Raw genomic sequence first — 22,278 nt, forward strand, 5'->3', positions numbered from 1 at the left:
AAATACCAGTGTGGAATCAAATGTACAAAATTTTATGTTGTATGTTATGTCCCTCATTTCTTCTCCATGTATTTTTCAGTGACGTGGTCTACATTTGCAATTAGTGTTGCATAAGGAGGCATACAGAGGGGCACTTAGGACTGAATGCACTTACTGTGTATGTTTTTACAGAAGTTACTCTGGGCTATCTTTAGTGTGGACCTTAACATTAAATGGACGTTAGGTGTTGAAGAGTGCAAGGAACAGTGCTAGAGGTCATCTGGTTCAGTTTACTCCTAAATGAATCCCACTTGGTATTTAAATCAAAGTAGTGTAAGTGGAGATAATAAAGAAGTTTACTTCTGTATTGGGTTTATGTGGCAAGGTTTTGGTAGCAGTTGGCTGTAGGAATGACCTCTGAGAAGAGGCCAGGGGCTGCCCTGTGCAGGACACAGCCAGCTCCAGCAGACCCACTGCTGACCAAAGCTGAAACCACAGTGACACTGGTGGTGTCTCTGTGAAAACCTCATTGAGAAGAGGTCAAAAACCAGCAGCAGCTGAGGGCAGAGAGGGCAGTATGAGGAACAACCCCATACACCCAGGTCAGAAGAAAGTGAGGGGGTAGGAGGTGGTCCAGGCATCGGAGCATAGCTTGTGGAGACAGCAGGTTTCCCACTTGCAGCCAGTGGAGAGGCTGTGGCACAGCAGATACCGACTGCAGCCCATGGAGTTTGCCATGCTGAACAGGTGGATATATCCTGAAGGAAGAGGCAGCCTGTTGAAATCCCATGCTGGAGCAGGGAAGAAGTGTGAGTAGGAAGGGGTGGCAGAGATGTGGTGTTATGAACTTGAACCATTATTTCTGTAGTGCTCAGGGTAGGACAAGGTACAAAAATTGACAATGAAATTAAGCCTGCAAACAAAGAGGGAGTGGAGAAGATGGTTTTGGTTTTGTCTTTGTTGCTCACCATCTTACTCTGTTTTTAATTTGCAGTAAATGAAATTAATTTTCCCTGTTTTGTCTGTGATGCTACTTGCTAAGCAATCTCCCTATCTTTATCTCAACCCATAAGCTTTTCTCTCTTACTTTCACCCACTGTTGTGTTGGAGAGAGGGAGTGAGAGGAACTGAGTGGGAGTCTGGCAGCCAGCCAAGCTCAACCCTCCACAACTTCAAAAATGTCATTCTGACACAAGGTCAAATGCTACCTAAGACATACCTTACTTTTGTGATATTTTTTTAAACGCTATGCTGCAAGCCTGTATATTCCCAAAAACCTTATGATATAAATCTTGCTTTGTCATAGGTAATGTCTCGCTGGGAGGAGTATATCAGTAAAGTTAAAGTTAAAGGTGGAAAATCGCCAGATGTTGCAGATGTCTCCAGTTTCTTTCCTTTTCACCAGTATTTTGCAAATGCTCCTCAACCAGTTTTCAAAGGCAAATCATATGAAGAAGATATGGAAATTGCTGAAGGGTGTTTTAGACATATTAAGAAAATATTCACTCAGCTTGAGGTAAGATATATAACTGTTAAAGGCAAGTGAATCTGGCTAATCCTGTAGAAACACTACACAATTCCAAAATTTTCATTTTCCCTACATCCTAGAAGAAATATACTCATCTAGGCAACTTCATTACCTTGCAAGGTGAGAATTTCCACCTTTGAGTAATATAGGTATGTTGCACAATAGGGACAAGGGTCTGGTCTCTTTTAGTTGGATTGTGGGAAGCAATCATTCTGCATCCATTTTCACTGATGAGGCACACCTCTCACTACTTCTCTGATCCTCACAGGGTCTTTGTGTTTACAGTGAGTTGCCTTTAATCAGATAACCTAAAAGAGATTATCTTCTGGTTTTGCCAGAATTGTTTAAGAGGCTATTAAGAGTTAGAGTAAAGGTGATTTTTGTATCATTTGATTATAGTAACTGTAATGATTTTTCTACTACTGAATTTGATGCCATGTTATGATGCAGTAAAGTAGGAAACAAGAAGATACAGTAAAAGAAAATTCTGGGGGATTCTGAGAGAGTTCCTCAGGATTATTTGAATATTTGTCTGCAAATTTATATGTACGTACAGGTTGGAAGAGTTCTTTCATAGGTTTTTACAAGATTGTTTTTCAAAATATGCTAAACCCGGAAACCACAACAAATTATTCAGATTTGATTGTTTACAGTACATAAGGTCACAGATTTCTTGTTCAATTATATCAAGAAGGTGGCCACACAGTTTGAGTGGTCATTTTATAAGTGATATTTTTTCATATTCTGACTTTCAAGACTTTTCTTTTGTCTGCCATAGGAATTCAGAGCATTTGAACTTCTCCGCAGTGGCCTGGATAGATCCAAATACCTGTTGGTGAAAGAAGCAAAAATCATTGCCATGACTTGTACTCATGCTGCTCTGAAACGACGTGATCTGGTTGAATTAGGATTCAAAGTAATGATTATACTAGCATTACTGTACTACTTGATTTTGGTGTTGGTTCTCTCCTATTCCCCACCCCATACAAATCTTTATCTCTGCCCCAAATCTAAGCAGCTAGATTATTTAGAATTGCATTTTTTACCTGAAGGAAAAATATAACTTCTGTAAGTAAAAGATTAAATCACTTTTAAGTTACTGTATATACAAAAATGGTAAATATTTTTTAAACTTTTTAAAAAAAAAGTCTACTTTGCCATATTACATGATAAACAGCAGTGATAGGATTAATAAAATAGAGGCAGAGCTGGGTAGAAAAACATGGCCTTTACATTTAGCTTTGTTTACCTAAAAAATTAACAATTTGAGGAAAAATAACTATGATGCAATGCTTATTTTTACTCTGCAGTGGTAACTATAACTATTAATTTAGTGCAGTCATTTTTTCTGACAAAAGCTGGTCACCAGTAATTCTTCCAGTATTATTTTTCACCGATCATGTAGTGTATTGGATCACTCCTCTTCAGTTTCGGTGCAGAGATACCAAAATAGTTTGCTCCACTGCACAAGACTTTTCTCTTGTGGTTATGGCATATAGGAAGCATGTAATGTAATTCAGTCATGGATTCCTTCTAGTGTAAGTCCTGACTGGTAGAGAGAGATCTGCCAATGATGTAGTAGGACTTCACCTATTTGGTAATACTGATATTTTGCCTGTAAGGTGAAATCCTACTTTAACTGTCCCACCCAGCAAAATCAGAAGGAGTATAGATGCTTTCTTTTGGTAGGCTGAATAAATGCATTCATTGGTGTTACTATGTTTACAGATATTTCTTTACATTTTTTTTTTTTCTCAGTATGACAACATCTTAATGGAAGAGTCTGCTCAGATTCTGGAGATTGAAACGTTTATACCTCTTCTGTTGCAGGTTAGACTTGAAACATAAAAGATCTTAACAAGATAAATAAGACTCTGTGTTCTTGAACACTATTGAATATTAAAATGAAAAATACCATGTGCAGAAAGTAACCCAGAACTGATATTTGCTAGTAAGACCTTTCATACTGATTTGACTGATTTGGTTTTTAATTATGAAATTATTTTATTCAATGTAGTAAGCATCTTACTTTTTTTTCCAAACATTTAAATGAGCATTGAATAACCAGATGCATCTGGCAGATGAGGGAAAATAGGTATATGTGAAAAATGCAGAAACTGAAGAGTTTGTGTAATTAGAGTAGACCATTTCACCATAGAGGCATATTCTGGGGGATATTCCATGATTTTATTTATATGAGGCATCCAAATAGTCCTTGAAAATTGAGTGGGTTTTAATTTTGACAAAACTTAAGTATCTAGTCTTCCAGAGTAGCAGTACTTGATTTCTTCACTTGCAATTTCTCAGTGAGAAATTTTTAAAAACAGAATTTTGGGGGGCCTCTTTGTCCAAGATTAAAATGACTGATATGTACAGAACAACTATATAGAATGCTTTGTCATCTCCAAAGCTGAAGCTTTCAAGGAAAAAAAAAAAAAAAGTTTTGGATTTTTGTGTTTTTTTATTCTTGCCAATAAAAATTATTTCCATCCTCTTACTTTTTTACTAAGACATTTTCAGGCTTGAAGAATTAGACAGTCCAGAGTTCAGTTTTCTTTCCTTGCTATCTGATCAGAAACAGCTTCAGAGCTCTTCCACTTCAAGTGGCAGGAGAAAGAACTTTATGTTCTGTCTCAAATAGTGTTCCCATAGGGAAAGGGAATTATCACAGGAGTGTGTAATAAGGATCTGGGAGCTGGAAGTCTCCAGGATGCTAATTGTGAAGAGCATTCAGTCCAAGAGCCAAGATGGGAATTAGGGACACATCCTGATCATAGAAGAGGCTATGTGAGAATTACAGAAGTAAACATGAACTACAGAGGCACTTGAAAGGCAGATTCAGTGTTGCCTCAGATATCTGAACACTAAAAATTGTTTCAGATGCTTCATATTTACTACCTCAGAATCAAAAAAATAAAGTTCAGAGGACAGTTCTGGGGTAACTGCTACTACTGTGTAGTAATCAGGGATTTTGGCCTTTAAAGCAATATAATATGATCTTTTTTCTGATATTTCTCTACTAATTTTAGTAGATGAAGGTACTTATTTTATAAGAAAAGAGATTTTATTTACAAGTCTACTTTCTAATTGGATGAAAGCTAGTAGTCTTTAAAAAGACTGAAGTTCAGTGTAGCTTAAAAACAAATGCTGAAGGGCTTAGACAAAGGCAGACAATCTGACTCTTAGTGTGTTTTGAGTGCCTTGATGATAGTGTAATAGTTGCAATAGTGTAATTGTTCAATTCTAGAACCCCCAGGATGGATTCAGTCGTTTGAAGCGGTGGATTATGATTGGTGACCATCATCAGTTGCCACCAGTCATTAAGAACATGGCTTTTCAAAAGTACTCCAACATGGAACAGTCTCTTTTCACACGGTTTGTTCGTGTTGGAGTGCCAACTGTTGACTTGGATGCACAAGGAAGAGCAAGAGCAAGGTAAGACAGAAAATCCTTTGTCAAGCTTCTCAGAAAGTAACAAGTTCAAAATGAGAGAAGGGCACTCGTAGCTACAGAAACTGGTTTTTATTGTTAGGACAGGAGTTTGCAAAGCTGGAATTTTGATTTCAGCTTAGACTAGGAAGGCAGATTTTACATCTCTGAAATGCAATCAGATTAATTTCTTCATTTTTTTTTTATATAGTAGTAGTCTGCTGTTGCATGAATACTTTAATGAAAATTATATTCAAAGGTACTTAATCATCTTAAGTGTTCAGGGTATTTTTACAAATGAGACTTTACAGAAGCCTTCTTTTCTCAACTAACATTTATTATATTCAAAGTTAAATTAAAATCTGATATATTTTGTGTTGAATATAATAATTGTCTTAAAGACTGTAAAAGGTGCTTTTCTCTAGTATTTCAGGAGAGATGCATCCAGAGACTGGACACATGCAGGTTGTCCTCACAAGAACATAAAACCTTTTTTATAGTAAAGGAGATACTGCAACTCTGTAGTATAATAGTTTTTCTTTTTTATCTATGTATTTCTCATTTCACTGTGATAATTTAAGCACCAGATTTATTGATTGTGTAAGTTGCATATTTGTGATGTCATGTTAAGAAGAGAAATAAGAGAAAATTACTCCATATAAAATCTTGCTACTCTAGGTTTAGTTCTAAGTCTTTCTTTTAGTCATAAAGTGTAGTGAACAATATGGAGAACTTATATTTTTTCATGTAGGAAATGTTTGGAATCTAGAATATTATTTTCTAGTCTTATGTATGACAGTTCAGTATGATTTTTGAAATGAAAATTTTATCTGAAGATGGTAGATAAAGTTTATTTTACAAAATCTTACTGAACTTCTTAGGGATAACAGAGCAGAAGTCCTTCCCTTTGCAAGTAATTTCTTGATTAAGAGATTGCTTCCTGTGCTTTGTCTTTTGCGATCACAGGTAGCTTTCCCATGAGCTGTATGCTTCTTGTTCTGGTCTGGATATTGTTAGGCATTTGTGAATGAGACATTTTGTTATTATTACTGATCTTATGAATATCAGGAATCATTCAGAATTAGGTAGATTTTGTTTGTTTCCATTCATATCTTGTGTTAATGCTAGGAAATACACAAAATAAATAAGGAAATCAATTTCTTTTTACTGTAAGAAGCTTTACCACAGTTAATGCAGAAAATAAGTTTTTCCTTATTCCTTCTGTTTTGCAAAGAAGGATTAATATTCCTTAAGTTTTGTTACCCATGAATTCTCACAAAACTTGTAGTTTGATCAAGAGGAACAGACTTAAACCTGAGTGTGCCACCTCGATATGGTCTCTGAAGTTTTCAGTGAAAGAGACCAAAACAGAATCACAACCTAAAAATAATATTGCTGGATAGATTGTTCAAGTGTGTTAATTTATGTATGTACAGGCTGCCTAGCAAAATTATTCTTTTCACTGAAAACCTGCAGATGCCCTTATCTCATATGCATCTGAACTCATTCAAAAGAGTTAAAGAGTCTGCTCTAGCTCACTCTGTGTGCTGTGTGTCTGTGGTTTTGAACAGTTTGTGCAACCTCTACAACTGGCGCTACAAGAACCTGGGTAACCTGCCTCACGTGCAGCTTCTGCCGGAGTTCAGAACAGCCAATGCTGGCTTTTTGTATGACTTCCAGCTTATAAATGTGGAAGATTTCAATGGTGTAGGAGAGTCTGAACCCAATCCTTATTTCTATCAGGTAAGGGAAGTACTACATGTGTAATTCATTAACCTCAATAGGCCAATAGATCTAAATCTGCAGTGAAGACAGACTATGGAAAAACAGTAAACTAACATTCAATTCATGTTCTCAGATAATTTAGTCGTGTGTGATTTTTTTCCTCCTTTTAATGAGTTTTGAATGTTGAAAATTAAAACATTGTGTTGGGGCTTTTGCTCAGTAAATGACTTTGTTTTCTCCTTGTTATGGGAGGGATGAGACTTGGTATAATTCATTACAAAATGTAATTTTGACCTAAGGCAAATTAAAGTCCATTGTAATTCAGCTGTACCATGATAGTGAAAAAAACACTAGTAGTAGCACTTCCCCTGAATACAAAGAATTGAAGTTTGCTTGGTTGCTCATACCTGAGTTTGGAGAGTCATTGTGTTGATTTGATCTATAGGTAGGAATTCTAAAATGCCCATTCATTAAAGAATAAAACAGTACTGCTAGAAGCATACATAAGAGCTGTAGAGACATGGAGGATGAAGTAAATTGCCAAAATGCCTTAATCTTGGAGTTTCTCAACTAAATGTTCAAACTCTCAACTAAATTTTGAAATTAAGCCATCATCAACAGTCTCTATTTCTCTTAAATAACATTTTACACTTGTAGTGAGATGCTTATATTTTCAGTCCTTTTATTTTTCTTGTTTTAAAAACTGGTGAAACAAACTATGGCATCTAAAACAGCAAACTTCAGCTTTGGGACAAAGTTAGAGCTGGAGTGATGTGCAAGTTAAGGAGTTTAATTCAAACACAGAGTTTACACCTGATATTCTGCTTAATATTATGGAAAGCAAACAATATACTTTATGATGATAATATTCTTGTTCATTTTCCCTCTGAAGATCACTGAGGCTTGTGTGAATCTATGTTTTTAAAAAGATATGAAATACATTCGTAGGTTTTGCTTGGGTTCTTCTCAATACTTTTCAGTACAAATTAGTGTCCTGCTAGAGAAGAAAGCAATGGTTAATCATAATCCACTTTATTCCATTGCTGGATTGAGGACAGGATTGTTTGGAGTGACCATTTTGATTTTATTTTTGAAACTGTAACATGCAAGTATTAAAAAGTTGTCCAGTGGAACACAAACAGATGGAAGGAGTGCTGATAATTGAGAGTGCAAGCACTACTTTAGACCACTCTTTGGCTAAAGAAGATGAAAAACACTGACATGAGGACACAGAACACACTTCTCATTATATCAATATTCTCATGTGCACACTCTTCTAATACTTCCTACTGTTACTTTTTTTTTGGTGATCTTGATAATTGAGTGATATTTAGAAGAGTATGTTGGTGGCATTCAAGGTTTTTCATGGGATAACAGATTGCTGTCATGTATAGTTCTTGTCATGAATTTGGGCTTTTCTTTTCAGAGTTACAGGGGATTAAAATTTGTAGAATAGCTTTACACCCACAGGTGTTTGATATGCCTGGCAACTGCATTTTCCATGTAATGTGGAGCCCACTTAGTAAGAAAAAATAAATGAGGCTGGTATGTCCAGCCTATTCAAACACACGCCAAGTGGGGATAAAATTCCTTGTATAAATAGAGCAGGAGTAAATGTCAGCATTTGAGAACAACTTTTTAACCTGAAAGATAATTTTTGTTGACAGAAAATGGATTTAAATAGGCTATGAATAACTTCAGTCTGGAAATAGAACAAAGCCTCCTGTAGCCAGGAGAGTGGTACTTTGGGACAGACTCATAAAGTAAAGACAGAGAGAGAAAGTTACAATATATGAAACAAGCACTGGTAATTTGTAATTGAATAGGATGGCCTGCAGTGGAAATAACTGGATTTCATAATCCAGATGTCTGTCTCCTAATTAATACTTGAAAGGACTTTGTACTAGTGCAACTAGTTCATACTTTCAGTTTACTGGAGAGTGAGTCATTGCACCTTTTTTGGCTGACTGGAACTTTTGAGTAAATATTGAAAAGTTTCTATCAGTGCCTTTTCAGCAGTTGTCTGAAAAGGAGTGAGAATGATACCACAGGTATTAAACCTACTTGTGGTTCTTCCTTTCTTTCAAAATGGCTTGTATGAAGTGAGCAAATAATCGTCAGATTTAGGGACATTTCTCTGAGCACTAAATTATTTGTCTAAATACCTGACAATGTCACAGGTGTTATTTCTAACCTTACAAGATGAGTAACCCTTTTTCTGTCTGTTTCTCCATGTCTTTTTCTCTTATTTGAAACTTTAGAATCTTGGTGAGGCAGAGTATGTTGTGGCAGTCTTCATGTATATGTGCCTGCTTGGTTATCCTGCAGACAGGATAAGTATCCTGACAACATATAATGGACAGAAGCACCTGATCCGTGATGTCATTAATCAGCGATGTGGAAACAATCCTTTAATTGGAAGGCCAAACAAGGTGACTTTGAAAGTATATCAGTCATTGCAATAGTTCTGGTTTCTGTGGTTTTAAATTGTCATATTGAAAATCAGGCTAATTGAAGATATACTTAAACAGGTATCAGTGGAAGTATTTCCTGTTTAACCACACATATTTATGAGCCTACATTCTAAGGAATTTCATAGATGAGTGCCCTTCTTTTTGTGTGTTGATAATTTGACAGAATGAAGTCAGTGAAGGTGAAAAGACTACAGTCTATGTGGGACAGAATAACTCTTTTTTGTCATTTATTTGTCAGCAGTAATAACATCATTCCCCAAAATCTCATCATTAGAAAGGTCCACCCAGAGTGGAAATTATTTGATAGAATAGATCATTAATCTGAAGAAACAAATAAATAATACAGTTATAAATACCTGGTGCTAATTCTGCAGGTTAAAACTGTATTGCAAAGCTAATGGCTTCCATAATCTTTTGGTATTAGTACCTCACTTCTCTGACAAATTTAAATAAAAAGAAATAAAAGAAACAGTATACAGTCAAAAAAAAGCTCCTCCCAGTGTATTCCAGAAAAAAACCCAGGCTTTTTGTTAGAGGCCAGCTAAATCAGTTAAAGAATTTTCTCTTCTTGTTTACTGCAATCTCAGTCCAAAGTTGATGTTAAAATTTTGGTGTCGTGTTTTAATTGAAATGGCAAAAATTAACCTATAGCGTTTTTTTCTTATTTTTTATTTCTGTAGGTAACAACTGTGGACAGGTTTCAAGGCCAACAGAACGATTATATTCTGCTTTCCCTAGTGCGTACCAAAGCTGTAGGCCACCTGAGGTATGTAAGAACATCTTGTAGTGCCATAGCAGTACTTGTACTCTGTATCAGATACAGAAATATGTATGTAGTCCATTATACAAAAGATTCTATTTTATGAGTATGTAGTAGAAGTGAAGTTCAATGCTAATGTGTATAATGAAGTTCAGACAGACTTCCTTTTATAACTGTCTGGTACTCTCTTCTGAGCACTTACCCTTTTATAATGGCTCTTACCCTATAATTAGTTTATGTTGCTGCATATAGGTTGACCTTGTTTTCACCCTAGTAGAATTATAGGACTGTAGTATTTTTTGAGCAAATGCAGGCTTAAATTTTCTCATAGATCCTTTCCTGTAATTGAGATTTTTATTTCTTTTGCATCAGAACTGTTTGATCATTGCATAAGTTGCATTATTGTGTATAGTTTTAAATGTTTGCACTTCTGGTTTGGGATGCGATGGAGGAAGACGTGTCTGATCATAGGTAGATAGATGAGTTATCAAATTCATCTTTAGTCATTCACATACAGAAATGCTATTGGGATTTTTTCTCAATGGTTGCATTCAACTTCTGAGGTGTAGGAAAATAGTAGAAGGCAGTTTTTCAAAGTGTTATTGCTACAGTGAACCAATATATTTGTTTCTATATAATGGTACTAGGATTTGCTAGTTATTGAAACAATATGTAGGGAAAAAAACTAAAGACATTATATTATTTGGGCAGATGATTTTGTATTTCTTTTAACAGTCCCATGTACTTCTAGTTATTTTTATTGCAAGTCTGACATCAATGAAAAAAAACATGATTGATTTTATTTTCTGAAGGGACGTACGACGATTAGTCGTTGCCATGTCAAGAGCCAGACTTGGACTTTATATCTTCGCAAGGGTGTCACTATTTCAAAACTGTTTTGAGCTAACTCCAGCTTTCAGCCAACTCACAGCTCGACCACTTCACCTCCATATTGTTCCCACAGAATGTTTTCCAACTGCAAGACAGGTAGGAACAGCTGCACTGGATTTTGGTATCTGTAATGGGTGTTTGTGTTTGCTCACTTTTTTCAGTGGACTGTAAGAGGTGAAAGTGTTTCTCTGCTAGACCGGTGCATCTACTTCTTAGCACTGGACCAGAATTTCCAGGGAAATGATGGAATCACCGTTCCTGGAAGTATTTAAAAAAAGGTGTGCATGTGGCACTTGAGGGTATGGTTTAGTGGTGAACTCAACAGTGCCACTTGATGATTGGATTTTGTTGATACTAGAGGTCTTTTCCAACTGTAATGATTCTGTGATTATATGAATACCTCCTTAGAGTTATCTTTTGTCATGATAAACACCAGCTGGTTTTAAGTAACGTTTCCACAAAAGTTAGTTATCAGTATAACTTAAGTATCAGTAACTGTTGTGCCTGCTTTTTGCTGATTTATGCTTGTGTAAATGATTCAGTATTTTTCTTTTGTGATCAAAATATTTTTTTAGTTCTTATGTGTTTTCGGTCTTGTTGTGAAACAAAATTATGTGATTTCTCAGGCAAAGCTACGTAAAGCTACTCATTTCTCATTTAATACATGTAACTCAGTAATTCAGGATTACAGATTAATTTCTTTTCCTCTTAAAATTTGTTTCAGTGCCACAAGAGTTTTGCTGCTGAGCTAGGTTCATAAGTACAAAAACCTAATTTTTAATATGCACTAGATGTTTGGGGAAAGGTTTGTGTTGAGGATCTTAGCACAGGGCACACAGAACAGCATGCTAAATAAAGAAACAAAGGGGCATATCTGCTCTGCTTTCTGAAGCTTTGAGAAGGGATGCCTGCATTCACCAAAAATTCAGTTACAACTCTTTTCCTGGTCTTAAATACTGTTGACAAGTATGGGAGAGAGCCCTTTCAATTGAAACTTTCAGATCAACTGTGCAACAAGAATGCAACAAGCAAGGCCAGTGACTGTGAGTAAAGAGCTGGGCTGCAGCAGGCAAGAGGCTAAATCCTAATCTGATCATAAACAATTTGTGTTTTTAGTATGTTAAATTACTCAAGTCCAAAATTTACTTCATGGAGTAAGAATCAGAACCCAGCCTCTCCTTTTAAAGTTTCTTCTTCAGGCTGCAGTATCATGATTAAGCCAGTTCCCCAAAATGTAAGACCTATGCTTCCAAATTTTCCAGAGAATTCACCTTTTTTTTTTTTTGTTTCTTTGAAAACCATTTTTCAATTTCTCGGGGCTTTTGATTTCTAATATAGTTAAATAACCTTTGAATAATGGTTGTTTTTCTTTGTTTGCTGAATGTCCATTTTTTTCCCCCTTCCTTAGAATGGAGAAAGACCAGCTCACCAAATACATGTTATTAAGAATATGCCTCAAATGGCTAACTTTGTGTACAATATGTATATGCACATGATACAGAGTACACACCACCATCAACGGGTAAGGACCTTCAAACTTTTGGAAAGCATTTAAAATAAAATAATTTTTCAGTAAAATGGCATGAGAAGCTGTTGAGATTTGAGTCTGTTTCTGTTATATTTAAAATTCAAAAAGGGTTAGTGACTGGAAGTGAGAATATTGAGGTCTTGTAAAATATTGCAGTAGCAAAAGCTGTATCTTCTGGTGTTTTAAGCCTCAATTTAAGGCTCCAAATCTATCAGTAATTGATGACAAGTGCCTTGATTGCTTTGTCTGGGCCAAAAATATTATTCATTAATATTAAAGAACTAGCTTGTCTAGTGTTAATTTGAAGGAAACTTGCGTGTTACATTTCAGGTAAGTGTGGGATTTCAGCTAGTTGGATTATAACACCACTGCATGATGTAATAATGTTTTGTAAGAGCAAGACCAGATCATGAAACCATTTTAACCCTGTTAAATCACCCTATTATCCAGGTTGGTTTGCAGCTGTAGTGTCTTTTGTTCTGGAGCAATTTTTTTCAGCCCTATTTCAACATCAAGCAAAGCAGTTGTAGACACTCCTGTACCTAATTTTGTCAGTGTTTAATCCCTGAAGCAGAATTTAGAGCCCATCAGAAAGTCTTTCTAGTCTCATGTAAATAAGTGGAACATTAAGGTAGCTTAGATAGTGTACTGAGCATACTTGGATCTGTAAAGCCTAGAGGTAGTTAAAGCAAAAAGGAATGGTCTTAAATGCTACCCCTTAACTGCATCAGCTTTCACACAGTGTCTGGGGTCTGTCATCTTCATAATACCTATGTATTATTCTTCATGTATTACATAATACCTATATATTTTATTACCTATAATCTTTCATGGTACTCTAAAGTTCCCTTATTGGTTTTTGCTCTTCTGAAAGATTTCCAAAAGTGGAAAAAAATGATGTAAAAAGACACTCCGTATTAGCTGACTGTGGGAAGAGAGCGTGAACATGATTGTCCTTGAACAGATAGTCTAAGAGATCGAGGTCCATTCTTTAATGCAAGGATGTCTCTGTCACATCCCCTTCCTTTTTTTTTTCTTTCACTTGCATGTTTCATCTATGGAACAGTGTAATCAATAGAGAACAGAACTCAAAACCTTTTCAACTGAATGTCAGAATTTCAAACAGAACATTTATTTTTCTCTGCGGTTCTTACCCAGTAACTTCTGGATTTTATTTTTATTTCTGAGAGAAAGCTTCAGCCAAATTTGAAGTGTTTTGGTACCCAGAAAAAGCCTTTTCCAGGCTGTCTGGACAGAGAGGATACTTTCTGACTATTTTGGAGAAATGCTGTAATTACCTGTGTGCTATAAAGAAAAAGGGATATACAAAGAGGATGCTACTAGAATTTCTTTTACTGTAATTTTTTTTAGTAGTAGTGAAGTAAACTCACACTGTTTTTTTAGAAACCCTATATGCACCTGACAAGATTTGCTTTGAAGCCAGTTTTTCTAGTATGGTTGGAGATCTTTAAACCATGCAAAACATTACGTGATGAAGACTTAGTAGATTGTCCAGTAGATGGGCCACATTTCGATGTAAATGAATAGCCCTGTCAAAACAGGGAAGTATATACATGTCCTGAAAAGCAGATGCTGGCATCTAAATTTTACCACAAAGTGTTTGCTGGACACCTTAGTCAAATATGGACCCAGTTCTACTGCAAATACCTGTTACTCTTTTTGGCATCCTAATCTTATCCATTGCTAGCTAAAATTAGTTACAAAACTGCTGTTTTCCTACTGTGACAATGAATCACATTCTCCTTGCAGGAGAAGCAGAGAAGTGAACTACTGAAAAAAAGCAAAGCTGGCATTAAATTTCTTGTATTATGTTCACTACAACATTATTATTTTCCTTTTTCTTTACACTGGTCTTTACAGTAGTTGTCACAAAGCACAATGTGCATCTAAGTAAGTCCCCAAAGTCTGAGTTTTTCTCATACATCAAGGATTTATTTTTGTAAGATTTTGGTTTGGAATTGCACTTTCCTGTGCACAGATAGATGTAGAGACCAGTATGATAACTTCAAAGTCTATAGAAAATGCTTTTTTAATCAATGCTGGTAATCACAATTGATTCGTAGATTTGCCTGTGCAAATTTTTAATATTAGTGTTATCTAATTGAAGGTAAAACTTCACTGTAATTAAACACCTTATTTGTCATGTGATACGAAGTTGCCTTTTGAGCAAAACAATCATCAAGTTTTTCAAGATTGCATTTCATTAAAATGATCAAAAATACCCTGAAGAAATATCCATCATGTCCTTAAATAATGTCAGAGTGCAAGAAGTAGGAGTGTTTCTGTTCAGCCTGTAGTTTATAGCATTCATCCATACTCTTCAGCTCAATGCATTCCAGGTATTTTTTGTCCAGTTGTGTTACTTGACTACCATTCCAGCCTATAATATTTTATAAACTTCTTCTTTGGTTGAAAGTTTGGAATACACAAAATTACTTTTTCAAAGTGTTGTGTGAAAATATTTAAGCATTGTTTAACTGTTAGTGAAACTTGAATTGTGTAAGTACAGATAATATTCACATAGTATTTTATAAGATGTTGCAAAAGGAAATTATGGGTATTAATTGTTAAAGACAGGCCTGTTGATGGCATCAAAAACCAAGTTAACCATATCTTGGAGTTTGAAATGGTAACAGATGAGATTGGGGTAGAAATATATATATTGCTCCAAGATGTACCATAATCCTATTACTTGTCTGAGTGTTTGGGATAATGAAATATGTTTTCTGTCTTTGAATTGGAAGTCCTAAGATTTTAACACCCTCTTTTCAATAAAAAAATGTATCTAAGATGACTGTATTATGACCATTATTCTAATTTTTTTATATATAGTCATGAAGTGCTTATAAATCATTACAGCTTCTAAATTTTAAGTGTTTGTTGTTCACTTGTTATCTAATACAAAATCCTAATTTTAAGATTAGCAGTTCAAACTGAAGTGTAACAACTTAAAATCTTTCCTTTTTCAATCATCCAGCATTTACTGCCCCCACCTGCCATGATCGAAGAACCAGAACCGCCACAAACTGGAGAGACTGAATTAGAAGGTGAAGTTCAGGGCATGCAGGAAGATGCAGCAGAAGAAAATGAAGTAGTAGAAGAAACGATGAAGGAAGGAGAATTGAATATGGATGAAATGGATGAACATCGAAAAATGCCAGAACACCCTGGAAGAGACAGTGATAGTGGAGACAGTGAACCTGAAAATGAGACTGAAAAGTGATTTATGGAATCCTTGTCCTTAATGCATTTTGGGAAATTGGCAGGGAAGAGAGTAGTTGGAAAAATAATTGCTATTTTTACATTGACTTTCATTAAGAGGTTGCCTATATAATACCTGTCTGGTATATTTTTCACTGAGTACATTGTGAACAAGCAAGATGTTTGGCAAACATTCTACTGAGCTCTTATCACTATTGGTCATATAATTTGTTTAATGGCCTCAAATGATATTTTTTCCTTTTTATAAGTTGTTCAGTAAAGTTGCTTTTTATACCAGTTTGGAATATTTGACTCTTAATTCAGTCATCCGTTAAACCTCACTAAGTAAATTCAATATTGGTCAGACATGCTTTATGGTTTCCTTAGTATTTTGCCATGGAGAATTCCTTATGCATAGCTGTGCTTGTACTTTTAGGCATAGGCTCAAGTTCATTAAGATATATGATTGTATGTCTGAGAAATATGAATTGTCATGGGACTTGGAAGTGTTGAAAAGCTTTATTGAATTTTGACCATAGTGGATTCTCAGGATCCACATACTTGTAGCAATTTCTTATCATTAACTTCTGATGTTGTTTTTTATTGTTTACAGAAGAAGGAAGGATGCTGCTCTTCAACAGCCCTGGGTTCTAAATTAGTGTTTTGAAATAAATTTCTTTTGCTTGAAGAAGAAACAGTAATTGCCCAGGCTAAAGCCACATGAGGAAGAAAAGAGAAAGTAGTTCCCTGAATGCAGGATATGTAAAACATACATTATTGGTACTAATGATATACTGGTTGAATGGGGTTTTTTTAGGGTAACTTCTGAGTGTGCACATTTCATAAAGTGATCAGAGAAAGGATTTGTCCCTGATTTGTCCCTGATTCCGTATCTTATGAATACTTGCCATCATGTCAAATTAGTCAGTGGTTTAATGAGACTTTAGAATTTCCAAGTAGATTTTCAAACACAGCAATAGCCATAATAGCACCTTTTGCTGGCAAAGGGAACACTCTTGGATTTCAAGTGTTGCAGTTGTGAAGCTGCCAGATGGACTTGCTAGAATGATTAGAGAATAATTAACTTTCAAGCTTTTTTAACAGCATTGACATTTTTTATTTTTTCTTATTATTTTTATAGCACAGGAGAAAATGGTATCAAATTAAATGTATGCCAAGTTTCATGAAATGCATCTATTGCATACCAGTCTGTGTGCTGGGATCTCATCTGCCCCTCCTCCTGAAATCATTCTTTCCCTTCTCTCAGAGGGGAGCTCAGGAGTAGCAAATTAAGTACTTATCTTCAGTACATGGTGTTCTTTTATGTTCTTCCTTTGTTGAAGTTTTCTCAAACAGGAAGCTAATAATGATGCAGAATTGTCTTCTATTCTTGTGTGTTTTGATTTAAGGGAGTGTACTGTTTATTACTTTTTAATATTGCCTGCCTTGGAAGAATGATTTGTATTGAACATATGGGTATTAAGTTTCATGCAGTAGCAATCATGTTCATGCAGAATTGAGTAATACTCAGCCTTCAGGCCACAAGCAACTAGCTCGGATGAGGGTTGTCATCTTTGTTTTCCAGCTAATTTTCTATAAATACTGAGTCTGACAATCATTTACTTGCTTTAGTATTTTAAGAATTTGAAAAGGAGCCCTTTTTGAATTGTGCAGTTTGCAGTGGACAGTGTCTACACCTGGCTGTGCCATGCTGTGCTCTGTGTGCAGGCCCCAGGCATGTCTGGTCCCTTTGGCTCAGTCCTGGTGGAGCAGCAGCCAAGGATGGAGCTGTCCTGGACAGACCTGAAGTCATGAGAGGGGTTGCATTGGAGGTTGATTCTGGCTATAGTGCAGGAAGAGGCCGTGCAACTGCAAACAATTGTAAAAGCTTGAACAGCTTTAATGTGCAACTTTCTGAGGCACCTGTAAAAAAAGTGGAAGGTTTTTGTTTGAGATCACTTGAACAGAGCAAGCCCTGCATTATCCTTAATGCCATCTTTCACATGTTAAAATTGCCTTTTTTCAGAGACATGGACACATCAGGAGAATGCATCCTTAGGAATTTGGGAAAATCGTGTTGTCATTCTAGCTGGAAAGTTCTTGAGGCTTTGCTTTGGAGTGTGAGATTGGATTTGGGGCCTTTTACTTCCAAAACTTTATAATTCTGTTTATAATTTTTGGTAAAGGATGAACTTTGTCTTTTCCACCAAAATAGTCTTTTATGACTGATGCACCTTTGTTTTCAAGAAGGATTACGTGGGAGAAGTGAAGGAGTCTAAAACTAATTTTGATCTATGTGGTTTATGTTCCAATGGCAATATTTGCTTAAGACTTAGTACCTCTATTCAAGTGAACAACAACACTCAGTTGTTAAACTAAATGTATTGAAATTTTAAAAAATACACATAAATTTAATTACTTAAGAAAGAATTTTTAAATGAAATAATTGTTAAAGTAGCTTTAAAAAATATTTTTAAACATTATTTCAAATATTATTATAGCAGTGCATGAAAATCTAGTGAAAATAATTAAAATGTTTCCGAGGTCAAGATCCCCTAAGGGTATGAACAGGAGGAAAAGATATGAAATTGGTTTATTTTATTGTTCCAAAGCTATAGAGTAAAAAAATCCATTAAGGACATTTGAGTGAAACTAAAGAGCTATTAGTGGTTTTTCTTCATATTTATTTAGCCAACCCTTACATAAATGGCCTCATTTTCATCTTGCACCGAACCTATAAAGCAACTTAGTTAATACTTTGCAGATTTGCTTAGAGACTGGTTTGGAAACAGCTCAACCCTTGGATACTGATGTAGTGCTAATGTAAAAATGATAATGTAAGGCAATGTTCTGTTCATTTCTGTAATAGCCAGAAAAGGAAAGGTAAAGAGCAATTTACTTTGGGTTCTGCCATCCATATATAGGTGAAATAATGCTATATAAATGCAGGCTGGTTTCTGTCTGTGACTGAACTGATGCAGTAAGTGCAGGTTTTGGTATTATCAAAGAAAATGCCTTGGTAACTCTCAGAGCAGAGTTTGCTTTTGCTTTAGTCTGTATGGACTTTGAAAGGGCTTGGCAAAGGTGGTGGGTAAGTCAGAACTAGAACATTCAGGAGCAATTTTGCCAAGGGGAAAAGAAGGGACAAGTAAATGGAAGACATACTATATATATAATCTGTAATATTAAATAAAATAATATGGGATAAACTTCTAAAGATAGTGCCGTTACTTTTTGCCAATCTACATCATATTTGCTTTAGTAGTGTATACTGAGTACTGCTCTGTGTGTTCAGTAAGGTAGGAACTAACTTCCTTTGGAGGGGAAGCAAGCACTGGCAGTTTGCCTTCCCTCTTGGAATGGATCTTGCCATTTCCTGGCATGTAAAAGGCTATGAATCCTGAAGAAAAGTATTCTCAAGAGGAGTAGAAATTAAGTTTCTTAACAGAATGGATTTGCTGACAAGTCCAGAGAGACCAGCTTTCTGAAATCACTGAATTCTTTTAAAAGAAGACCAAGAGGTGGTGATGATCACATGCTGGATAAGCTCAGTGACATAAAATTCTATTGAAACAAGAAGTAGGTAACACTTGAAATCTTGTAGCAAGCAGACAAAAGTGAATGATGTCCTGGTCAACAAATGAATCCACAGCCCACAGCAGTCAAAAAGCTTAGTGTTGTTAAGATACATGACGACATAGTTTCCTTTGCCAAATATGGTAATGCTCTCAGGAGAGATAATCAATCAAAAATTAACATTTTTGTGCGAGTTTTGGAAGCTGTTTTTATGGCCCTTAGTTTATGGCCCAAATGTTTCCTTTGCTATACAGTTTCTCAAGTGTTTTTACAATCCTTTTTCTCAAAGTATTGATTGCATATGTACCTGTTGGAAAAGCCCAGTAGCAGTGTAATGTTCATATGCATAATGTTTCAAAGAATGTTGTTTCCATTGCAAATTGCAAAAGAATGTTCTTGAAAGGCTTTCAGCTAAGTATCCTCTGTAAGTAATGTATTTTCCTAAGTTTTTGGGAGGTGTCTGAAGAAGCACAGTACTCAAACTTCCAAAACTTGCACACGAGTATCTACAGAATGGCTACATTGAAGAGAATAGAGGAGAGAGAGAATAATTGCAGTTACTCCTTCCCAGTTTCTAAATAGTAGTATTTCAGACTAAACACTACAACAATAATGAGAAACTGATTTTTTTTCCCCACACTTAGAGCAGGTAACAAGGACAGATCATCTCTCCAGGCCTTGTTCTGGCAGGGCTTTAGCTTAATCTAAGCAATATAAGGGCTAATGTAATATGTTGCTGTTAAGAAAGATAGTGTGTTTTATTTAGCTGATTTTCACTCACCTTGAAAAAGGAGCAAGGGCAAGGATAATTGAATGAAGCAATAGCATTAATTATGTGTAATACAGAGTAGCCTGTTGCTGTATCACTAATCTAGAAAACGAGATTCAAAAAGAAGCTGAAAAGGAGTTATTTCAGCTATAGGTAAGAAACTTCCCAGAGTTCAGGCATTGTCTTTCTGCTGTAGAAACACTGACAGAGCAGAGTACATTTCTGTACAAGTATGTTCTAAGAAAATGTAGATCGAAACAAAAGGTTGAGCCAGCTGCTGACAATGGCATAGGTCACCTATAGATGTCAGTGAAAAAGCTGTGTACAATAACAGTGCACATTCACTTAATCAAACATTAGAATTTTGTGATTCCATAGAACAGCATAAAAGAAGCAAGCTGGATTGCCAAATAAGGATCAGGAATACATCAGTCCTGGCACCATTTACAAGAGATAAAAAGAAGCCGCCCTATTGCATTTATCAAGTGTGAATTCCTAAATTGCTGCAACCCACTGTAAGAGAAGCCCTGCTACGCATCTAAAGACGCTTCAGCATCCTGCTGTGCTAGTCTGACATCTCTTGTGTGTCAAGAGCACTTATTTTTAGATGGGACAGTCGTTGGGGACAGAACGTGTCTTAACTACTGTAAAGGAAGAAAGGAAGTAGTTCAGGGGCAGCAGGAATAGGTAGGGAGAAGATCAGTACAGAGGCACAAAGATTCTCTTTCTTACCACAAGTCACAGCAGTTTAGGCTTGCCCTGTTTTTTCAGAGTGATTTTTGGCAGCAGCAGTCATATCCTACTGGGCAATACCTGTTTTCTAAAATGAGACCATGTCTTGCAAGTTGAGTCAGAGAGGGGAGAAATCGACTCACTGATAATCCTCCTCTGCTGAGGACACATTCAAGAGCACTGAAACAGGACTAACTGGGATGAGAAAAGTCAAACTGTGGAAAGGTTTTTTTGCTGTCTGTCACTGACAACCCCTGGAAATGTGATCAGGGTGAAATAAAAAACTGCTGTGTTGTAATTATGCAATATAATGTATGATCTAAATTTGAAGAGAACTCATGCAAATCCAAATATTGCCTCTGTATAGCTCTGAGTTAAACCTAAGTTTAAGATAAGAAGAGATAATGGTTTTGCATATGAGAAAGATATACTAAAAATTACTATTCTTTGATTAATTTATTTACTAAGTCTCTATTAGGAGTTTTGTGATTTCATACAGATTCTGGAGGACAATGCTATATACTCACCTTGAAGAAAATTTTGAGTTCTTATTTTGCAGACTGTTTTTTTACTGATAGCCTACTGTGTGTTGATCTGGATTCTCTTATCTCTGTTGATGTGTACTAGTGAGAAATCTTGTGGAGAGCAAGGCCTGAACCCATGGCCTCCTGTTCAGTTCTGTATTATAATTTTGCATCTAAACTATTGCAACAGATGTGTTTTACACAAACTTTAAATGATGAACTATGGGGTTTCAAACAGAAAATAAATTACATTATTTGGAAACTCTTGTGGGATATTGTTTCCAAAAATAATGAGGTTGTAGGCATGATGACAATTTTTCCAAAATGTTGCATTAATGTTGCAATTTGCTGGGCACTTATTTAAAAACAAACAAAAAATAGAAACTGTTCAATCACTTACCTTTAGTAATGTATTTTTCCCTTACATGAATGATACCTTTTTAGGAAGTCAAGGGATGAAATAGAAAGTAAAAGGTGCAGTAAAAAACAAACAAACAAACAAACAAAAACAAACAAACAAAACAAAAAATAAAACCCCCCACCAAACAATCAAACAAAAAAACCCACCCACACCAAAAAAAGCACCCCAACATATCTCATCGTTTAAAATTTCTGTTGTTTGGTTTTGTTTGTTAATCCAATTAGCTGAAAGGAATTTAAAATTTGGAGTTTCACACAAAATGAAAATATCAAACTATGACCAACTCTGGTCAAATATGTTTGGATGTTGAGCCATTCCTGTGCTACCACTTGAGTCCCAGTTTTGAAAACTGGCCAACCTCTGTGCAGAAGTGGGTGATTCACTATAATCTTCATAAAGTTCAAGCTATTGGAATGGTGCTAAATGGCCTGCCTTCCTGCCCTGGTAAATGATGTAGTACCATATGGTTTCTTTCCTTGTCCACACTGTCCATGTTTGAGGCGCCTGCTAGTTTTACTCAGAGCTAAGAAATGCGAAGAAATTTTCAGAGGCTCAGTTCTTTATCTCATTTGATCTCTAATGTCCTATGAACTAATCTTGTTCCTGCATACACAGATCCTTCAGTGATGGGACAGTTGTCCCAGATTGCTCCCTGCTCCTGCAGTGTTCAGCCACTGGCGTTCTGTCAGTCTGAGCTGCGTAATGAGAGGAGCCCCTGGG

At 35.9% G+C, this 22,278-nt stretch overlaps 1 protein-coding gene across 3 annotated transcripts in view; it reads left to right on the forward strand.

The window, feature by feature from the left end:
• AQR (aquarius intron-binding spliceosomal factor) overlaps window positions 1-15,833 on the forward strand; it is a 46,808-nt gene extending 30,975 nt beyond the window's left edge. For 2 of the 3 annotated variants that reach the window (XM_021539313.4, XM_085580411.1), the window contains exons 26-35: window positions 1,286-1,495; window positions 2,286-2,423; window positions 3,266-3,337; window positions 4,755-4,942; window positions 6,508-6,679; window positions 8,923-9,093; window positions 9,816-9,901; window positions 10,708-10,882; window positions 12,195-12,308; window positions 15,313-15,833. In XM_021539313.4, coding sequence (XP_021394988.1) covers window positions 1,286-1,495; window positions 2,286-2,423; window positions 3,266-3,337; window positions 4,755-4,942; window positions 6,508-6,679; window positions 8,923-9,093; window positions 9,816-9,901; window positions 10,708-10,882; window positions 12,195-12,308; window positions 15,313-15,558 — 1,572 coding nt within the window. In that variant the 3' untranslated portion in view covers window positions 15,559-15,833. The remainder of the gene's footprint in view (window positions 1-1,285; window positions 1,496-2,285; window positions 2,424-3,265; window positions 3,338-4,754; window positions 4,943-6,507; window positions 6,680-8,922; window positions 9,094-9,815; window positions 9,902-10,707; window positions 10,883-12,194; window positions 12,309-15,312) is intronic. The other variant, XM_077784064.2, reaches the window with a different exon arrangement.
• Window positions 15,834-22,278: the final 6,445 nt, after the last annotated feature.

This window comes from Lonchura striata, chromosome 5 (genome assembly GCF_050655825.1).
Source record: "Lonchura striata isolate lonStrDom1 chromosome 5, ASM5065582v1, whole genome shotgun sequence".
Taxonomy (NCBI): domain Eukaryota; kingdom Metazoa; phylum Chordata; class Aves; order Passeriformes; family Estrildidae; genus Lonchura; species Lonchura striata.